This window comes from Bicyclus anynana, chromosome 1 (assembly GCF_947172395.1).
Source record: "Bicyclus anynana chromosome 1, ilBicAnyn1.1, whole genome shotgun sequence".
NCBI classification, from domain to species: domain Eukaryota; kingdom Metazoa; phylum Arthropoda; class Insecta; order Lepidoptera; family Nymphalidae; genus Bicyclus; species Bicyclus anynana.
This window is the reverse complement of record NC_069083.1, coordinates 2,689,353-2,708,965: the sequence shown is the minus strand read 5'-3', so window position 1 is coordinate 2,708,965 and position 19,613 is coordinate 2,689,353. Positions and strand designations below refer to the sequence as shown.

The 19,613-nt window shown below is 35.5% G+C and overlaps 3 protein-coding genes across 3 annotated transcripts; 2 read left to right on the top strand and 1 right to left on the bottom strand.

Moving 5' to 3' along the window:
- The first annotated feature begins 766 nt into the window (after window positions 1-766).
- LOC112051259 (filaggrin-2-like) lies at window positions 767-2,580 on the top strand. The gene is made up of 2 exons (XM_024089831.2): window positions 767-853; window positions 1,053-2,580. The coding sequence occupies exons 1-2, from the start codon at window positions 784-786 to the stop codon at window positions 2,426-2,428; spliced, it is 1,446 nt and encodes a 481-aa protein (XP_023945599.2). The 5' UTR covers window positions 767-783; the 3' UTR covers window positions 2,429-2,580.
- A 4,327-nt stretch (window positions 2,581-6,907) lies between these two features.
- Window positions 6,908-8,497, top strand: LOC112051265 (uncharacterized). The gene is made up of 2 exons (XM_024089837.2): window positions 6,908-6,977; window positions 7,150-8,497. Exons 1-2 carry the CDS (start codon window positions 6,908-6,910, stop codon window positions 8,349-8,351), a joined length of 1,272 nt encoding a protein of 423 aa, XP_023945605.2. The 3' UTR covers window positions 8,352-8,497.
- A 48-nt stretch (window positions 8,498-8,545) lies between these two features.
- On the bottom strand, window positions 8,546-19,426 carry LOC112051256 (probable peroxisomal acyl-coenzyme A oxidase 1). Its single transcript, XM_052882779.1, has 13 exons — window positions 19,198-19,426; window positions 18,505-18,670; window positions 17,802-17,970; window positions 17,382-17,505; window positions 16,391-16,635; window positions 15,769-15,929; window positions 15,037-15,199; window positions 13,786-13,976; window positions 13,360-13,506; window positions 13,143-13,248; window positions 12,705-12,857; window positions 9,616-9,732; window positions 8,546-8,866 (listed from the first exon to the last, which is right to left on the bottom strand). Exons 1-13 carry the CDS (start codon window positions 19,316-19,318, stop codon window positions 8,723-8,725), a joined length of 2,007 nt encoding a protein of 668 aa, XP_052738739.1. The 5' UTR covers window positions 19,319-19,426; the 3' UTR covers window positions 8,546-8,722.
- Window positions 19,427-19,613: the final 187 nt, after the last annotated feature.

Here is a 19,613-nt window from a genome sequence, read left to right as displayed (position 1 = left end):
TCTTTGTTTTTTCTAAACGAACGCCCTCCACATCCAGTACACCGAAATGACATAAAACAAATGAATAAAAATTTTAATAAAAAAATTCAACCGACTTCCAACTCAAACTTAAACTAAAAAGCAAAAAATAACATCTTACCTATGTGCTACCTTCTGATCAGTTTGAAGGCGGTGCCAAGCCAGTGATGTTTTAATTAAACCCGTTTAAACTACAAAATTTCTGTGGTTCTTGCAGAAACAGCTTTTTAGTTACCTACTACGATTTTTTATAATCCTTCCTTTTGGCTTTATAGTACCTAGCCGAATAAAAATTACAAACAAAACATGGGATGAAATAATTAAATTAAAGTAAAATAAATAAATTAAAGTAATGTCAATACAAACAATACATAAATCATCTGTGTCATTTAATAGCGTGGTTGATCTGTGTAAGTCCCTAGGGCAAAAGAGGTCAGATCCTGAAGTAAACCATTTATGAATGACTAAAAAAGGCTGACGAACGAACTTTTTACTCACCAAATTCAAGACCTACTACGTAAAATGACTTCATCAATACACTTCGTGGTGTTATTATAAAATTATCACCAAAAACAATATGACAAAAAATAGTTCTAACGTAACCGATAACAGTTCGCTGTCTAGGAATAAAAGTATTACAAATACATACGAATAAAACTCATAGCATGCCGCTTCGAGCGAATGTTGTTGCACTTTGGGTATATAAACTCGGAGAAATGCTCTCTCCGCATCCATTCAGTCCAGAGCTTTCGACTCTATCACATCATGGCGGCCAAGTTGATCGTAGCCTTGGCGTGTTTCGCTCTTTGCAATGCCAATCCCGTGTTTTTGAAAAGTAAGTATAATATATTTTTTTCATTAGCCACCTGCTTTAATTCTAGTTAACATCAATGAATGTTCATTAACATGCTACAAATCATTTATTTAAACAAATTAAAGAATTACTGAATTAAAGAATGTCAGTCTTATTAATTCTTCGATTCTTAATAGAAGGCCTACGTGCAAATGTTTCACGAACCAATATTTTGTTTCAGGTTACTTATTCCGTAACGGACGCGGCTATTCGGTGGGTCAAGGTTACACCAACAACGCGGGCGGTCGAGCAACTGGCACCGCGACTATCAATGGAGGCGTTATTCAGGCGTACGGAAGTGCTTCCTCTGACGATCACAATCAAATGGGCAAAACCTTTGGCGTGAACTACCCTGGAGAGGCTGTAGCTAAAGCAGAAGTATACGATACACCAGAGGCTTATGGAGCTGCTAATGCGGTTGTCGAAGCACAAAACACGCCCACCTTTTACGCTGTGCCGGCCCCAGCGACCATTGTTTCCGAACAAAACTTTGAAACGCCTATCGAAGTAATATACGAACCTGGAACCATTGGCCAGTCTGGTGTAATTAATGATAACGCCGAGTCATCAGTTACTTCGGCTATGGCGGAAGGTACTGGATCGGCTGAGTCTTCTGCTAAGACCCAAGGTTTTGGGAGCTATGGTGTCACTTCATCTAACGGTAAAACTTTCGGATTCGGTTCCGGATCTGCCTCTTCCAATGTCAACAATGGTTACGCTAATACCGCCGCCAGAACACAAGGATATGGCTCAGCTTCCTCAAAATCTGAACCCGGTCTTGGCTTGACATCGGCTGCGTCTCGCACAAACGGTGGTTACGCAACGTCGGCGGCTAACAACGCTTTCAATTCTGCTGTCGTTTCCGCTACCTCTCAAGGTACCGCTTCTTCTAACGCTAACATCAATACCGGATCAGTCGTCGTTCCTATTACTACAGCCGATCTGAAAGGAGTCAGCTGGCGATTCGGAACGGCTTACAACGTACCAACTCCCGGACAAGCTCATGTGGCCAGCCAAGCTAACGGCGGATCTGCTAAGTCAACCGCTCACACTGATGGCATTGTGACTACCGCTGATGCGCAAGGCTACGGATCATCTAACGCCAACGCTAACTTACCCGGTGGATATATCAATTCAGCTGCCAACACCAACGGCTTTGGATACGGTGCAGCAAGATACACTGAAGGCAACCAATATGGATCTGCGCACTCAACAATTAACAATGGTTTAGGCGTCGTAAAGACTGCAGCCAATTCTAATGGATATGGCAACGCCGACTCCCATGCTGATATCAACGAACAAGGTTTTCTCTCATCAGTTTCAAGCTCCAATGGCCATGGCACAGCTGCGTCTAGTGCGAATTCCGCCCCCACTTATGCTTTGAGGGCAGATGGACTTCCATACGTCTACAACCCCCAAGTAAGCGTCAACACTCAGACATTTGGACAAGGATCTGCTTCTGCTAGGACACAGGGGTTGAACACTGGGTACAGGGTCATCAACTCCGCTGCCAACTCTTTTGGATACGGGTCAGCACAAGCCAATGCTAGCGCCTGAGGTGGGCAATCAAGTCATAAACAAATAACATCAAGACGACTTCCAAATACGAATAATTCGCTGACTTGTCTTGATGTATTTGCTGTTTTAAATTATTTATTTAATTAATTTATTTCTATTTTTAAGATAATTAATTTATTGATGGTGTAAAATGGAAAATAAAAAGATTTTCTTGTAAATGATGGTTTTTATTTTGACACAATTTATAATCGTATTTTAACAATGAATTAATAACAAATATTATAATTGCAAAATGTTTATCTCCCATCTGAATCGATTTTGATAAATTTTCGTACATCGATATAACTTTACAAAGATAAGTGACTGGAAATGTAACTTAACTTAAGTTCTTACTTTAAAAAAAAAATAAGAATATTCGCCAAATCATTTAAATATGACCCCTCCAACTAGTCGGGAAAGACTGTGTTACGAGTGGATAGGTACGACAATAATCCAACGGGCGGGGATCGAACCACGACATTTCGGTGGATGAGTCCGATCCTTTACCGCTGAGCTATAAAGGCTATTGAGACTTATCATCATCATCAACCCATATTCAGCTCACTTTTGAGCTCGAGTCTCCTCTCACAATGAGAGGGGTTAGGCCAATAGTCCACCACGGTGGCCCAATACGGATTGGCAGACTTCACACACGCGAAATTTAAGAAAATTCTCTGATATGCAGGTTTTCTCACGATGTTTTTCATTCACCGTTTGAGACACGTGATATTTCTTAAAATACATACAACTGAAAAGTGGGAGGTTCATGCCCTGGACCGGATTCGAACCCAAATCCTCCGGAATCGGAGGCAGAAATCATATCCACTGAGCTATCACGGCTAATAATACGCCACAAATACATATTAATAATCTAATTAATATGTATTTCTTGTTGGCTGAATAATAATAATTATTACAGTCATCTACCGAAAAAAAGCTTAATATTCTACCAACGGATCTCTAAATCGAAAAACTTTGGCAGAAAACTGATCATATCTTTCAAAGACCTATCCATCGATAGCCCACACTATGAGATAAACGAGTAAAAAAAATCATCCCCACTTTTCACTTTTCAGGGGAGGTACCCTAAAAAATATATTTTTTTAGATTTTATTTTACGACTTTGTTCAAATTTTTTATGTTTATACTCATGCTAAATAACAGCATTCTAGTATTAATAGTCTCTGCACTAAACCGCGGACGGACGGACAGACTGACATGGCGAAACTATGTTCCTTGTGGACTACGGAACCCTAACTATTTACTTAGTCGAGGGTACTACAGCATTGATGAGTTCCTTAATGATAAAGATGCTTGGAGGCCGTTGGATCAGCTTCCACCTTCACACAGGAAGTAAAACTATAAGAAATGTAAACAGTAATTGTTATCAATTGTAAATTATAATACTGTATGACTTTTTCAAAAGAGCAACTGTTGAGTTTCTTGCCGGTATCTTCTCAGCAGAACCTGCCTTCCGAACCGGTGGTAGAATCTTTACAAATAGTCAACTGACGTGTCCAAAGTGCTTGTAAACTGAGCCTACTTGAAATAAATGATTTTTGATTTTGATTTTAATTTTAACAAACGGAATCCCTTTATTCAAAAATTCTGGTATCAAATTGAAATTTGAACCATATAGGCCAATAATATTCCCTCACTTCGACCCAATGCGGATTGGCAGACTTCACATACGTAGAAATTTAAGAAAATTTTCTCAGGTATGTAGATTTCCTTACGATGTTTTTCCTAAACCGTTTGAGACACAACATGATATTTAATTTCTTGAAATGCACATAACTGAAAAGTTGGAGGCGCATGCCCCGGACTGAATTTGAAACTACGCCATCCGGAATCGGAGGCAGATGTCGTATCCACTGGGCTATCAAGGCTCTACACATACATTTATAATTAAACTAGTAGACGCCGCGCGGTTTCACCCGCGTGTTTCCCGTTCCCGTAGGAATATATAGCCTTCCTCAGTAAATGGGCTATCTAACACTGAAAGAATTTTTCAAATCGGACCAGTAGTTCCTGAGCGCGTTAATCAAACTCTTCAGCTTTATAATATTAGTGTAGATTTTACTAACAGGAAGTCTGAAATTCAGGAAAAGCTCGACAAAATTGCGCAATTAGATTCCTGTGGCACGCGACCAAGTCAAGAAAATTAGGTAAAATATGGTCCAATGGTATGAACCATTCCCTGGGAACCCTCAGTGGGTGAGTCCGAATCGCACTTGTCTTGTTATTTTTTTAATTTTATAGGTATGTTACTTTGTTCATGTCTAATTCAAAAACTAATGCACCGATTTTTATACGGTTTTCACAGACCTTAAGATTAGCTTAGAGCAAGCAAGAAAAAACGTTATCTCAAACAAAAAGAGTACTAGGACGGTCCGTTATTATTTTATTATTTATTTCTGTATTCTTGAATATAAGTCCTAACGTAGTCCCTTAACTACTGAACCCATTCTAATGAACTGCTAGACTCTCATATATAGAATGTAATGTGTTTAGAAGTTTGAAAAAATGTCCGAAATAAAACCTAATTGCAAGCGAATTAAGTCGCGGGCGTGCACTAGTTTAGTATAAACATAAAAGCCTTGTTTCATTGAGATCGGACTTAAATAAAATAGGAAATCTAAAATGACCGTTTTGGTATTAACACAAATAACATCGTTAAACTACCCAAACATAATATTTAACACCCATTCACCCACGTACAACTAATAAAACATCTAGTTAATAAAAAAAAAAGAAATCTTATTCTAACTTATTTAAATAACAAAAAAGAGAATATGAATTGAATTGTGATTGATTTGTACACGGCAGTAAAACTTTATACCTATCAATAATATGACAAATCCTATTAATTATACTGAAGAAAATACTTTCACTGTCTAAGTAATAGACAACATTTTATTAAATGTGACATAGAAAGTAGCTTACAAATCTAGACAATATCCGACAAGCTGTATAACCATACCTGAAATCTGCATATAGAATTAGAGCCTGCAGGGTAAGACCTTCTTTGCTTTCTATATAAAATGTTTTTAACAAAAAAATTGGACCGACTTCTCAGATGCATTGCTCTAAAAATACCATAACATCGCACCTATGTCCTTTTATTGATTGACTTGAAGGTGGTGCTATGCCAATAGATTCTTCAAGTTCATTTTGTTTTTTGACATCGCCTTCAAACCCTACCCTGTGTCCTTGCATAGTGTCTGAAAGCGCCACAGTATGGATAATTTCGCTCACTTATTTTAGTTATTTTGATTTCAACACGAAATCACTGAACTGATTTTCATGAAAAATTAACGGGGCTAATATACTTTTTCAAACAAAGAAATAATTTTCAAAATTTATTAATTTATGACGAAGGTATGAGGTAAAAACATTAAAAAAAAACATAAGCGTTGAATTGAGAACCTCTTCCCTTTTTTTGAAGTCGGTTAAAAAGTCAACTCATGCTCCTACCCAGACCTGGATTAGCCTGTAAGCTATTTAAGCAATTGCTTAGGACATTCCGTTTGGGAGCACTAAGGTCGAGCGACAAAATAAAACAAACACACGAAAGTAAAAGCAATTTACCTTGATTGATGCATATTCTTTACTTCCTTCTAATGTTATTAACGTTCTTATTAACATACTTTGTAGTCTTAAATCAGTAAGTAATTAACGATGGGAACCTTAAGGATACGGGGGCCTATAGGGGAAGATTGCATAGAGTATCAAGGTACCTTAATCCGCCACTGCTCCTACCATACTCATATATCTACGGTAAACTTTGTAGTTAAGATGCTGACGGTAACTCCCTAGCATCAGGTATCAAGGTTCCAGACCCTCAACCTTCCAAATTTGGCAATATTTTTTAATATTTTCTTCAAAATCACACGAGAAATTTTGTTAACTTCACTAAAAACCTTAAAGTTTAATCTTTATTAACAGTGTTTTGAAGGGTTACGAAGGGCCAGTAACTTATGATTCAGACAAGTTTCCCACTGGATCAATGGAGGAGATAAAATACAAATAACTAGTAAGCCATCACAGCCATAGTTTTGACCATCAACCACTGCTGCTTAACAGCAGAGTTAAGCGTGGCTGTAGTTCTTCCCTGAACCAGCTTTGTCACAATGAGCTTTATAGAACAATATATGATGAGATCAGTGATGATAGCTCCTGTCTACTAAAATAAACTATAAAGTATAGCAAAACTAAGGTCGTTGCACTTCTACTTACTAATCACCCAGTCATACTGCCATTTCAACGTCAAACGCGTCATAAAAAACCAAGTCTAATCAAGCAAATAGTAATTAAGCTAACGTAACCCGTCACTATTATTTACGGATACGATTTTTGTAGGTGAAGTTCACGTGAGTAGGCCAAAACTGTCGAGTGGTGATGTAAATTTGGTATATAAGCTCGGAGAAATGCTCTCTCCATATCCATTCAGTCCTGAGCTTTCGAGTCTATCACACTATGGCAGCCAAGTTGATCGTAGCCTTGGCTTGTTTAGCCCTTTGCAATGCCAGCCCTGTCGTTTTAAACGGTAAGCTATGTTTTTAATTATTCTTCATACAATTAAATAAAATTAATACATTTTAATATTCACAACAAAATTAGAAAACACTAGGAAATATAAAAAATACCTTTCATTAAATTACCAAAATATCATCCCTATATACACTGTAAGTAATAATAAACATTGTGTTTATTCTCAGGTTACATATTCCGAAGTGGACGCGGCTATTCAATAGGTCAAGGATACAGCAATGGTGGAAGGGCCACAGGCTCCGCGACTATCAATGGAGGCGTCCATCAAGCTTTTGGAAGTGCATCCACTGACGATCAAACTCAACTAGGAAAGAGCGGTGTCTATGGCGCACACTACCCTGGAGAGGCTGTGGCTAAAGCGGAAGTGTACGATACACCTGGAGCTCCTGCGTATGGAGTAGCTAAAGCAGTTGCTGAAACCCAAAATACACCCACCTACTACACCGTGCCCGCTCCTGGAACTATCGTCTCTTACCAACAAAACTATAGAACACCTGCTCAAATACGTTACGAATATCCTGCCTTATCATCTGTTAACACTGCTGCAGAAACTAAAGGATATGGCTCCGCTTCTTCAAAATCGGGAAGTGGTTTGACATCGGCCACTAGTCAAACAAACGGCGGTTATGCTAGCTCAGCTGCCAACAACGCTCTCAATTCTGCAGTTGTATCTACGAACTCTCAAGGCATTGCCTCGTCTCAAGCCAACATTAACAGTCCCCAAGCTATGGTCATAAGCTCTGCTAAAAGTAACGAACTGCGAGGCTGGCGTTTTGGAACAGCCTACAACATTCCAGCTCCTGGCCAAGCTCACGTTTCCAGCCAAGCTAATGGAGGATCCGCTAAATCGACCGCTCACACTGATGGTGTCGTAACTACCGCTGATGCCCAAGGCTACGGCTCCGCCAACGCTAATGCCAAATTACCAGGAGGATTCGCCAATTCAGCTGCCAACACAAATGGCCTGGGTTACGGAGCTGCAAGATACACTGAAGGCAACCAATATGGATCTGCGCACTCAACAATTAATAATGGTTTAGGCGTTGTAAAGACTGCAGCTAATTCTAATGGATATGGCAACGCTGATTCCCATGCCGATATCAACGAACAAGGTTCTCTTTCATCAGTTTCAAACTCCAATGGCCGTGGCACAGCTGCGTCTAGTGCAAACGGTGCCCCAACATTTGTTTCGTTGAGGGGTGATGGACTTCCATACGTGTACAACCCACGAGCAAGCGTCAACACTCAAACATCTGGACAAGGATCTGCTTCTGCTAAGACTCAAGGACTGAACACTGGATACAGGGTTGTAAACTCTGTTGCCAACTCTTTTGGACACGGAACTGCCCAAGCCAATGCTAGTGCATAACTTGGTGCTTTACCACAAACAAATAACATTAAGACGACTTTTGCATGCTGATAACACTAACTTGTCTTGATGTATTTGCTGACTTATGATTAACTATTTATTATTATTTATTATTGAACCTAATTTATTTTTGAATTAAAATTAAATAAAAGAGTCGTTTGAAAAATAAAAGTTTTATTTTATAAACCCTTATAAACTAAACTGGGCACGAAATTCTTATTAGTATTAAAATATAAAATGTACAAACCTATAAACAATTACGAAGTATATAATCAAGCCTCAATTTATACAACCACAAAAGATATTTTGGCCAATAAATAATATTGTTGTTACTACATTTAAAAAACAATACTCAAAAACAAATTTTAACCTTACAATTTGCCCCGCATAAAAGGTTTGAGATATTTCTCAAAGGACTCGTTCACCGGTTCAGCATTCAGAGGGCTTTTCAAGGCTTCCTCCATGAGTCTCTCGTAGGCACGCCCATCGTACGCACCCAAAGTAGAGCTTAAAATCTGATGAAATAAATAAATATATTAATACAATACATTGTACACACAAATCACAACAATATATTATACATACTACTTATATCATATTGTTACATTATAAACCACTCGTAAACTGAAAAATGGTCCATGATCATAACACTAACTATATTTTCCAGTTGTCAATCGAACAACTGCTGCTGGATTCTGTGACGTAGCAGCGATGTAACATCGCTCATTTCCATGACAACAATTTCCATGTGTTGATTTTACTATTGGCATCCACTATAAATAAAGTTCAAATTCAAATGAAACTTGTTATAGACGAATAAATTGTACATCGACGAGTATAAAATAGCGGAATCACACCCCTGATTAGATTTCACTACGGATTCCAATCCAAAATTGTTCGTAAAATTTCCTAGCTCAAGCTTCTCAACAAATGAATGAACTAAATTTTATTATTTCTAATCTTTCAGTCATATTTATGAAGTAACTTCGCTCACTAAAATTTCTCGAAAAAAAAAAAACATCTGTTTATTTGTGTTTTGTTTTAGACTGACGACTCAGAGCTTTTTTTATTATTCTTCAGAGTCCAAACCACAAAAAAAAACATATTCCCTTTTTAGCGTCTTCTTAGATCATTACGTATATAGAATTACGTAATATTAATGGTCTACTTGACAAAATATTCTTTATTTTTATGGCGAATCCACATTATCGTGAGTATTGAAGATTATCTATTTTTATTAGCAAGTAAAAAACCCATACGTCACCTCATCCCTATAGTCAAAGGCATCCACTAAGCCGACTGCGTTCGGTCGAATTTTCTCCAGTAATTCCTCATAGCGATATTGCAAATCTCTCACATCTTTTTCAGACAGCCTTGTGTGCTATTGAAACAAAATGAATCAATGTTAAATTTCTTATTTCTTAATCTATTCATCATTATCACTTGCCACCATCATCATCGCTTTTCATCATATTTTTGTAACATGGTTCTGAGAATTTCACGGAAATGACCTTGAAAACCTCATTTTATATCAAATGGCAGTGATTTATTTAACAATCATTCTAAATGATTATCTTTAAAATAACGTTACTACTTGCTACCACTCCCAAAGACCGTATATCAGAAGTTAAAATGTATGTATACCATTATGCTAATGCCACTTTATGTAAAATGACGATAATTCTGAAAATTCTTCAAAAAATTTCGTCGTTAAATGGTCTCAAAAAGGAGTGACTCAGAATTTGATACGTAAACCGAGATAATATATCCTGCTCACCAGAATTGGAGCCGGTAAAAAAATTCCTGCTTTTTTTTAAATATTACAGTTTCTTCATTCTGTGCAGATAGTAGTAAGGAAAAAAATTGCATTTGTAAACTAATTTGTTTTGTGAGCTACATTACAAAATCGTCGGCATTTTTGAGAATTAATACCTAATTTATGCCTTGAACCTACACCCGATGAACAAGTCCCTGGATCAGCTAGGAGTTTTTCTCTCTGCCACACAATGGACCCGGCACCAGCAAGTTATATTAATGGAATGCTAATGCTTATGCGTCTCTTGAGCAACTTACGTAGGTACTCGAAAATGAGTACAAAACTTAACTGGAGATTTGTATAACCTCAAAAGCGTTACATCAATTAAAGAAAACAAACATCGTAATAGCTTTTACGAATAGAATCTCGATCAATGTACGCTTCAACCTTGAGCCATTAGACAAAACTTGGACAAAAAACCAATCACACACAAAAACATCGTTTAATAAATGAGTATGAAAATGATGATAAATATTTTTTGCTTGAGAATTAATCTTACGCAGCTATTAGCTCTCGTGAACGGTTATTAGCAATGAACAAACTTCGACCCGGTCCGGTTTTGCTCGCCAATGACAAATGAAGTCAGCTGGAGTCCATTTTTTGCTAATTCAATGGACCATTGACCTCCTATCTGGATAACTGTATCAAAGACCTTATATCAGAGGTTAGGATGTAAGCGTACCATTATTCTAAATTATTGGTAAAGGCTTGCGCATATTGCATTTCTTCTTTGCAAGTGCCAATTACAAGATGAGGCTTGACCCATACATACGTATCTGTTTGTGTTGTGTTCCTTACATGCCCTGTTAAATGTTAATAATGCCTTTTTACAGGGCATGCATTCCACTTACTATTAGGCACGCCATCTACGTGATCCATCAATTTATCAGAGCATTTTTTTTTAATTTATTCTCAAAAAGCAATCTAGTATTCCAATTATGTTCCAGTTCCTCGATTATAAAAATATCCACGAGAATGATTTTTACCAAATTTAGGTAAAAAAATATCTTTACAAATCAATCAAAGTATTATTATTATATTATTAATCTAAGTTATCGTTGGTAAGTACTTTAAAAAATTATATTCATTGTGGTAATTCTTCATCATCTATATGATAATAATTATTATCATAAATAATGTGCAATGACTTTTATCACTCTATCGTTTTATAGTAAGTAGTATATAATTAACAGAATCTGCAATATCCTAACACTTAGTAGAAGCTTGGAATACATGGTAAACGTTATGATTATTCTTTTATATTTATAAAGCACAGTAAAAACTCTTGCATTTTTTAGAACGAGTATGCGTGAGCTCTAAATCTAAATTGGTAGTGATAGTCTTATCGATTACAATCGTTGCAAATCACAGAGTACAATCGTGACCCACATCATTGTCTCGATTTTATTTTTTGTTTATAAACAGATGCAATAAAATTTTATGACTGACCGCAATAATAATAGAGCAAAAAATATGACCGAATTATTGTTAAGACGTGATATTGCTCACCTCGAGTATAGCATACAAATGTCTATTCTTTTAATTAATTTATAGTACAGTTAAATTAGTAAAACTGGACTTTACTTTTTCTTTCACATTCAACCCTGATTCAGAAGAATGTTCATGAACGATATCGCTATCCCGTAATCAGCCAATATATCCACTGTTAAAAATTTATATTTAATATTGATTTCTTTAACTTTATTCTCAACTTTTAACACAAGATTAGTTCATTAGGACATTAACGTATTTTAGTTAAGATTGTCATTTACTTTATTTGTACATTATCGCTACATGTTGTAGAAAACATTTATACTCGTATACATAGGATATTGTATAATATCGTTGTTATAAATATTAAGAATTTTAGGTTTAAGGTATGGTTAGGAACGTGGATAATATCTTGTGAGGAGCCATTAAAAAAAGATTGCCGGAATCCGATCACATACCATAATACTAAATCAAAGAAGTCGAGAAAACTGATCGAGATGTTTTATGTTGACTGAATCAAAGTAAGACTAATGAACACATAAATAAAAACAATTTTACAACCGCATAAATATTAATTTATTTTAGACTCGATTATGTGCTCCAAAACAAAATTAATCGTTTCGCAAAAAAAAGAACTGTATTCCCACGAGTGAGTATATTTATTGCCAATATTAAATAACATCGAAAGATTTATAATGAATAATTATGTATCCGTTGTTTTAATTGATTTAGATTATTTAGATGTTTACTGTTAATTTGAAATTAAGAATTTCTATTGCTATAATTTTCTCATTTTATAGCTGTAATCATCTTCCGGCGTACTTTTGGATACAAATTGTCGGACAGGTATTTAAAATCAGGTTTTTATGTTCCTTTATTTTATGTTCTCAGGAGTGCCCTAAAGTAAATATTGAATTGAATTTGCATTTATTTTCACTTTCATGACTCATTGCTTGTAATGCAATCGGAAAGATATGCTTTTCTTTTTAGCCATCAGTTAACGTATCGAGACAATAAGAAAATTACATGAAAGAAATTTTACTCACTAATAACAAGTCACCAGTCTTCTCCAAGGTCCAGTAAATATAATACAGTTCTAAAAGTTGGAGCAAAACTGTACCCAATGGATATGAAAGAGTTGATGATTTTCGTTCTAACTCGTCCTTGTAAACTGAGAGTACAATGACCCTTGCGTGCGCCTGAAATAAATGAAAAATAATGTATTAAGTAGCTGTTTCAAAATGTTAAATATTTAATGTTAGTGTCAAAGATTCTGCGACATACTATAAACATAACATTCTTTATATGGACATTAAATGAAGAAGAAACCGCTAAATTTCGAAATACAAAAACACCAAGTGTTTGGAAGTACTAACAAGATGTCTGGCCTATTTTCAGCGGTGGACATCCATCGGTTGATAATAATGACGATGATGGTGATAGCTCTATGTATTAAAATATTTTAAATCTTTAATTTTATATACCTCGGCTGCTGCTATAAGTTGGACAGACGCTTTATTCCAAGCATCCTCGGGAGACAATCCAGATTTTCTGTACTGATCCAGACTAGATACGCTCGTAGATACTTTCCTGTGTATTAAAAATACCACATATTTCAACTCTTTTGAATAATCAATCCAGAGAAATAATTTTCTAACAAGCAAAAGCAAACGTATATAAATATAACAAATAACTACAAACCCTTTAGCAACTCTTTTGAAACTTTGCAGAATTCCCTCAAGAGAATTATCCCATTTCGGCACCGGTGTTCTGTTACAGAGATACACCACGGATGGGCTCACGGTTATGTGACCTTTCGAGATTTGTTCCCAAGTTTTCACTAATGATCTGAAACAGAATAAAATGAAAATTTAATAAACCTACAGTATTTTAAATAACAGATTATTAATACTCTTAAATCTTTAAAAAATGTTGATATAGAGCAAAAAACAAAACATGTAAATGAAAACCAAAAATGTGATGACAACTTGTAGAAACATCTAACAGTAGCAGAAAATTTAGAAAATATTAAAACAATATGATAAAAGAATAAAGAATAAAGGCAATTACATAAAACGACAGATAAGGAGAAATGTAAAAATATAAATAAAATGAGCTTTTTAATACCTTGCAACTTGCAGAAGTAGAACCGTATTTTCCCCCTCATAAGTAACAGTCGCGGTGCTCACTCCGTACAATAGCGGCAGACTTGACGACAGCATGTAACCATGACCTCCGCAAGCCAAACGACATTTTTCTATCAGTGCGGTACAGTCAGCAGAACTGATGACTTTCATCGAGCAAGCTAGGATGTGAAGCTGTAAAACAACGCTAACTTAGAAAATCTGTATTGTCGTAAAACATAATGAGATAAATTAATGAGTGATAGAAATTTGGTATCTTATCTTGGTAATCTTATCTTGATCTCATCATCTACCCAGCACCCAGATATTATTTCAATGCACAAATGGGACGACAAGACAGCTTTTACCACTTTGAACTGAGAGTGACCAGGACCACATGCAGGACCGATGACTCTACGAGCTCTCTAAGGCACGGGGGTGTACAATATCTACCGGAGTATACTACAATATCTACCGGAGTATACTACCTTAACTCACCCAAACCCAATAACATTATTTTCATTTGCCTGGCAAAACATCAAATCGTATCGTATCGTAGCTGAGCTGACCAAAAAGGATTAGGAATTCACAATTTAAAAAAACGATGGTTGTTTATTGTTCGTTATGTTTTGCATCTTTCGAATTGTAAATGTATTGCATTGACTTTAACAAGCATTCTAATCTGAAAATTTATGACGCCTTTTATATGGATTTTTATCATCAATTCATTTATCATTCTTTATTAATGAGATATTTTATATTATTGTGTTTTAATCTTTCCTAGTAATGTTTGGAAATTGACTTCCGAAAGCGGATATGTTGTGTTCATTTTTTAATTAACACCTCTTGATAGCTTTCTCATTTTTTACTAGTATAAACGATTTTCTAACTATCTCTAAAATATAAAAACCCACTGCTTTAACTTCTCTATGAATCCACACAACTTATTAAAATGAGGGTTAAATTTCCTTGCGTTTCTCTTTACCTACTCAAAGTTTACTTGTGCAAAGAATGTTTGATAAATAGATAAATCTGCAATTAAGTATCGCAATCGGTATACCATTCAAAATATGAGCCACTAACTAAATTGTAGTGCTTTTTCGTTCAGTCGATTATCTAACATGTTTAATTCAACAAAATTACGTTAATTATTATTTCTATTTTGCTTGCTTATTGTCTATGTGTCGTTCTATTCTGTGGTTTGCATAAATGCTTCCTTTGTTTCCGATCAATTTAAATCTATAACAAAACTTACTTCGGGTAAATTTTTAAATTCCCCTCGCTTGAGCTCTTTATTAGTTTTGATGTACAGATCCCAAAGCCAGCGAACGGTAAAGTGATACGCGTGGCTCGTCGATATTGCTATCAACAGCTTGTGCTGTTGGGTCACATAGTCCATGATTTGGGGCTCAGGAGCGCTGAAAACATTTTCCCATAATATTTGAGATCATTTTAGATTTTCTTATTAAATTAAAGAGAAGAAGGAAAGATTCCATGATAGAAGAAAAAATCTTGAGAGGTGTTAAGGGACACCCGAGGACGAGACTTTGGACCAGTTATAACAAGTATAGTGTGAACAGAAAAGTATAAAACACGGCTCAATCAATCATTATACGAATCTATAGGTACAAATAAATGAAATTTAATTCTGTTTATAACTTTAAATAAACAGTTTTTCACATCATTAAAGTAATTTATGAAATGTACAATTAATTTATGAAAGCTGCTAAAATTTACATAGGTATTTAAAAATCATTTTTTTCTGTCTGGCTATTGTCTCAGAAAATCTCGGAAACGGTTGGACCGAATTCATCTCAGTCACAGTCTCTGTTCTGATTCGATTGCTCAAAGTCTCATAACTTCAAAACGTCACTCAGCGTGTGCAACAGAGTGACTTTGAGCCTTTTTAGAAGCCCACGAGCGAGCGACCAAATCTCGGATCATGTCATCTATATTCTTGCTTATTATATAAGTCATTAATAGTTACTTTGGCTTGGGTTGCGATTGTCGTCTGACGGCAGAGTACCGCACAGCAATGGTGACCGCCCGCGAGAGGTATTTGAACACGCTGTTGATGATCACCACTCTCACGTACACCATGGCACCGTACGCCAACTTGCTGTTAGGAGACGCCTTGTAGGTACCGTCCTAAAAGCATTCGATATACCAAATCAGCATTGCATAGATGGATTTATTTATTAAAATGTTAATCAATCTGTAATATCACTTGTTTATTTAATCAGGATTTCATATTCCGATTTGTTTGTTAAAATTTTCTTCTAGTATTTTAACTTCTGGTATCATTTGTTTATTTGGATAGAAATAAAGAAACTGATTCTTCATTGATCAACTTACGACGCTTAATAAAAAAAAATATAAATTAAAAATAAGGCTATCAGCCTAAGCATACAGCTACTGCAATTCTGATTTTCAATGCAAATCTTTAAATGGGTGAAAACGCTAAAATTCTTAAACCGTCCGTAAAATACTTGTTTTATAAGCATAATCTTACTTCTGTTAGTTTTAGGACCACTAAAAGTTAATCAGAGTTCTCAATCTACATACATTCGACCATTTAGTAAATTCGAGTTACAGAATTAATATCAAACCTTTAAAACTTGTGCATTTTTCATCAACATCCATTCTCTTGGTATCCGTACATTATCAAAACCAAGGAATCCATTGTTCACAGTGTTGAAGCCCAGTTTAGGTCCGATCTCACCAACTTTTACTCCTGGTAAAGGCATGTGAGTTTCCAAATCTCTAATTTGCACCATGAATGGCTGTAAACCATAATTCTTTCCCTTTATGTATAGCTGGGCCATAACTACACAATGGTTTGCTGTGTGTCCCACTGAAAGCAAAAATTAAACCTTCTAATTTGCCTTAAACGTTACATCTAAATCTTATTGTTGCTTCTAATTCTTATGGTTGCTTGCGTAAAGCGAAGCTTGAGTGGATCCCAAATATAAACAAACATGGAAGTAACAACACAAGGAATACTGGTGTATTCCTGGTTTTTCAAAGAATTTTTGATGATTTTATGACCATTTCCCGTTCCCCTCCAATTAATCGAAAAAGACTGTTAGGAGTGGGTACGACAATAGTCGGACGGGCATCGAACCAACACCTCTCGGTGATGAGTCCGGCACATTTACAACTATTAAGGCTTATATTAGCTTGTTATCTTGTTAGCTTGTTTTATATATATGTTATATATTAGTTATCTATACTCATAACATAAATCTGAAGAGTTTGTTTGTTTGTTTGCTCGCTAATCTCAGGAACTACTGATCCTATTTAAAAAAACTTTCAGTGTTAGATGTGTTAGATGTTTCATTTATCGAGGAAGGCTATATATTATCACGCTAAGATCTATAGGAGCAGAGCACCATTGAGGAATATTTCAAAATCGGGGGTTTTTTTCCTATTGAGAGCTTACGCTGCGTGCGCTGCTGAAAGTTTCGCAAAAATCATGTATGCCAGAATTGTTTCCCGTTCTAAAAAAAGTTCTAAAAAAGAGTCCGCGACAGTTCCTGTGAGATTTGAGAAAAAAAATTGTGAAAATGTTGTGAATTTGAAGTAGAAATATGTACTCACTTCCTCCAGGCCACCATTTATAAGCAGTAATGGTTGGACTGTGTAGAACAAATTCTTCAGTATCCACATCATACGTTGCTCGTGTTTCTAATCCACGTATAAATGTGCCATGACCAAGTTCCGTCTGTTATCAAAAAATCAAAGAAGGTAAATAAGTTCATTAATTTTATTGTGAATTAGAAGAATACACAAAACTGTTTGCATATTTTTTGGAATTAGATTGCAATCTCACCTTGTCTTAAATGACGATTTGGGTATTCTAAATAGTGGGTAAACTTAGAAGACATATTAGTTTGTTCAACTGACTGGTGTCTTCGTGCTATCACACCAGAATATCGCTCGTCAACTTCTTTGCAACTGCTACTAATGAAATTTAAAAAAAGTTAGAAGAACGTTTTTTTAATTTCCAGCTATACAAACCTGGGCATACGTTCCAATAATTTCAAAATTAGCAGCCTTTTTGCCCCAATATTTACTTTGCTCTTCAGTTCCCTGTTCAAGAATGGATATCATGAACATTTCCAGATGAAGCAGGAGTGGAGATGTGTCCTTTGTTACCGCTGACCATAACGAATTGCGGAAATTTAACCTAAAAACGATGCTTATTTTACAGAATATTATATTAAACTAGGTAATAGCAGAGCCCTGTGACTTTTTTTGGCATAAAAATAATACTAAAGTGTACGTATAAAAATCTCTTTAAATCATTCAATCTCATGATGAAATCTGTCTTAAAATTCAGAGCATAATTTAAAAGATCTTCTTCAGACGGTGGGAAGCGACTTTATTTCACACTACAGTTACAATTAAACTTTATTGAACTCCATTTAGGGAAATAATTTGTTGACACAACACTAATAGTTTTATCAGATTATTGATCGATAGCGTAACTAGATGTTTATTAATTTAGTTTTATAATAATGTATTGATTATCTTAGTTAGCAACCGAATCGAAATCGAAAGTAAGAATAAGAATATTGTAATTACATGTTATTTATCGATACTGCAATCTGTAAGATAATTCTTTTGCTGAAATCTTCAAATTACTTTCTCATGATTATTATCTCTCCCTGCAGTATTAATTAGGTATTCCCTAACAAAACCTTTTGTTTCAAAACCTCACCTTATATTCTCCTGAAAAGATTTATTAGCACTCTCTTTATCGTACGTTTGTAGTGCTTTGCAGAACAACAAAGTCTTGCGTAAACCATTTTCATATTTCTCCTTGTGGCTCAAATATTCCTCTGGGACATCATCTAGTAATCCTTTTATGCTTAGAACGTTTTGTTCTGAAACATAGTTTACATTTTATTTTGAAAACGATTAATTCATTAATCACACCTTTGATTCCATAAAAAAATTTTAACTTCCATTTTAAGAATATCTACTATCTATCATTTTAAGAATGACCATACCCCATCAGTTACGTTTTAGGCTATTTTACTAACTGTTTTATAAGTATGTTCAAATTCTTTTTTTTTTTCCAATATAGAATCACTAGAAGTCGGGCCGCTCCGAGATTGCGTTTCTGACAGGTCGTGTGAATGGGACAAACATATTCAATTACAATTGCCTCGTTGTTTTGTCTCTCTCTCACGTTACATCGCCCACCTGTCAGAAACGAAAACAACCTGGGAGCGACCAGACTTTAGCATGAGTTATCTACACCCAAAGCAACAATTTATACCAAATGATTTAAGGAGTCGCCGGGAGTTCCTGGTTTCGAGATTAATAGTGTCAGGTATATTTAATCCATCCACCAATTGACTTACATGAGATGATGTGATATTTTCATTATGAAATTACTTATATTTACCTAAGGTTCTTCTTTTTTTAGTTTGCTCAGCTCCATCGTCCAACAAATTAGTTAACTCCTCCACATCAAAGTTACACTTAGCTCTTTCGTTGAGCAAATCTTGATTCACCTTACCCGCCATCACTATCACTGTTCAAGAGCGCATACAATACTAATTCATATTAAATATTGTGTGATATAATACATCAAGATACCGAAAACATTTATTGGTGTGAGATAATGTTTAGTACTCATGGACGCTAACTGACTGATAAACAACACGTAATATCGAAGTCGTATGGAATTCGCTATCTCGAATTATTATTATTAGCAAGTAGTTGCTTTGCAAATTCGCATTATCTCCACTACGTGGGGTAGTATATACATCAGCTTTCGTGAAAATTTCACTTCTTGGCACACCTTTGGATGTCTTTATT

What these genes read in the sequence shown, in the direction of transcription:
- LOC112051259 (XM_024089831.2), top strand. Translation starts at nt 784, where the DNA reads ATGGCGGCCAAGTTGATCGTAGCCTTGGCGTGTTTCGCTCTTTGCAAT. An exon ending in CAATCCCGTGTTTTTGAAAA is followed by an intron (nt 854 to 1,052) that starts GTAAGTATAATA and finishes ATTTTGTTTCAG; the next exon opens with GTTACTTATTCCGTAACGGA.
- LOC112051265 (XM_024089837.2), top strand. Translation starts at nt 6,908, where the DNA reads ATGGCAGCCAAGTTGATCGTAGCCTTGGCTTGTTTAGCCCTTTGCAAT. An exon ending in CAGCCCTGTCGTTTTAAACG is followed by an intron (nt 6,978 to 7,149) that starts GTAAGCTATGTT and finishes GTTTATTCTCAG; the next exon opens with GTTACATATTCCGAAGTGGA.
- LOC112051256 (XM_052882779.1), bottom strand. Translation starts at nt 19,318, where the DNA reads ATGGCGGGTAAGGTGAATCAAGATTTGCTCAACGAAAGAGCTAAGTGT. An exon ending in AGACTGGTGACTTGTTATTA is followed by an intron (nt 9,733 to 12,704) that starts GTGAGTAAAATT and finishes TTGTTTCAATAG; the next exon opens with CACACAAGGCTGTCTGAAAA. An exon ending in CCTTTGACTATAGGGATGAG is followed by an intron (nt 8,867 to 9,615) that starts GTGACGTATGGG and finishes TTATTTCATCAG; the next exon opens with ATTTTAAGCTCTACTTTGGG.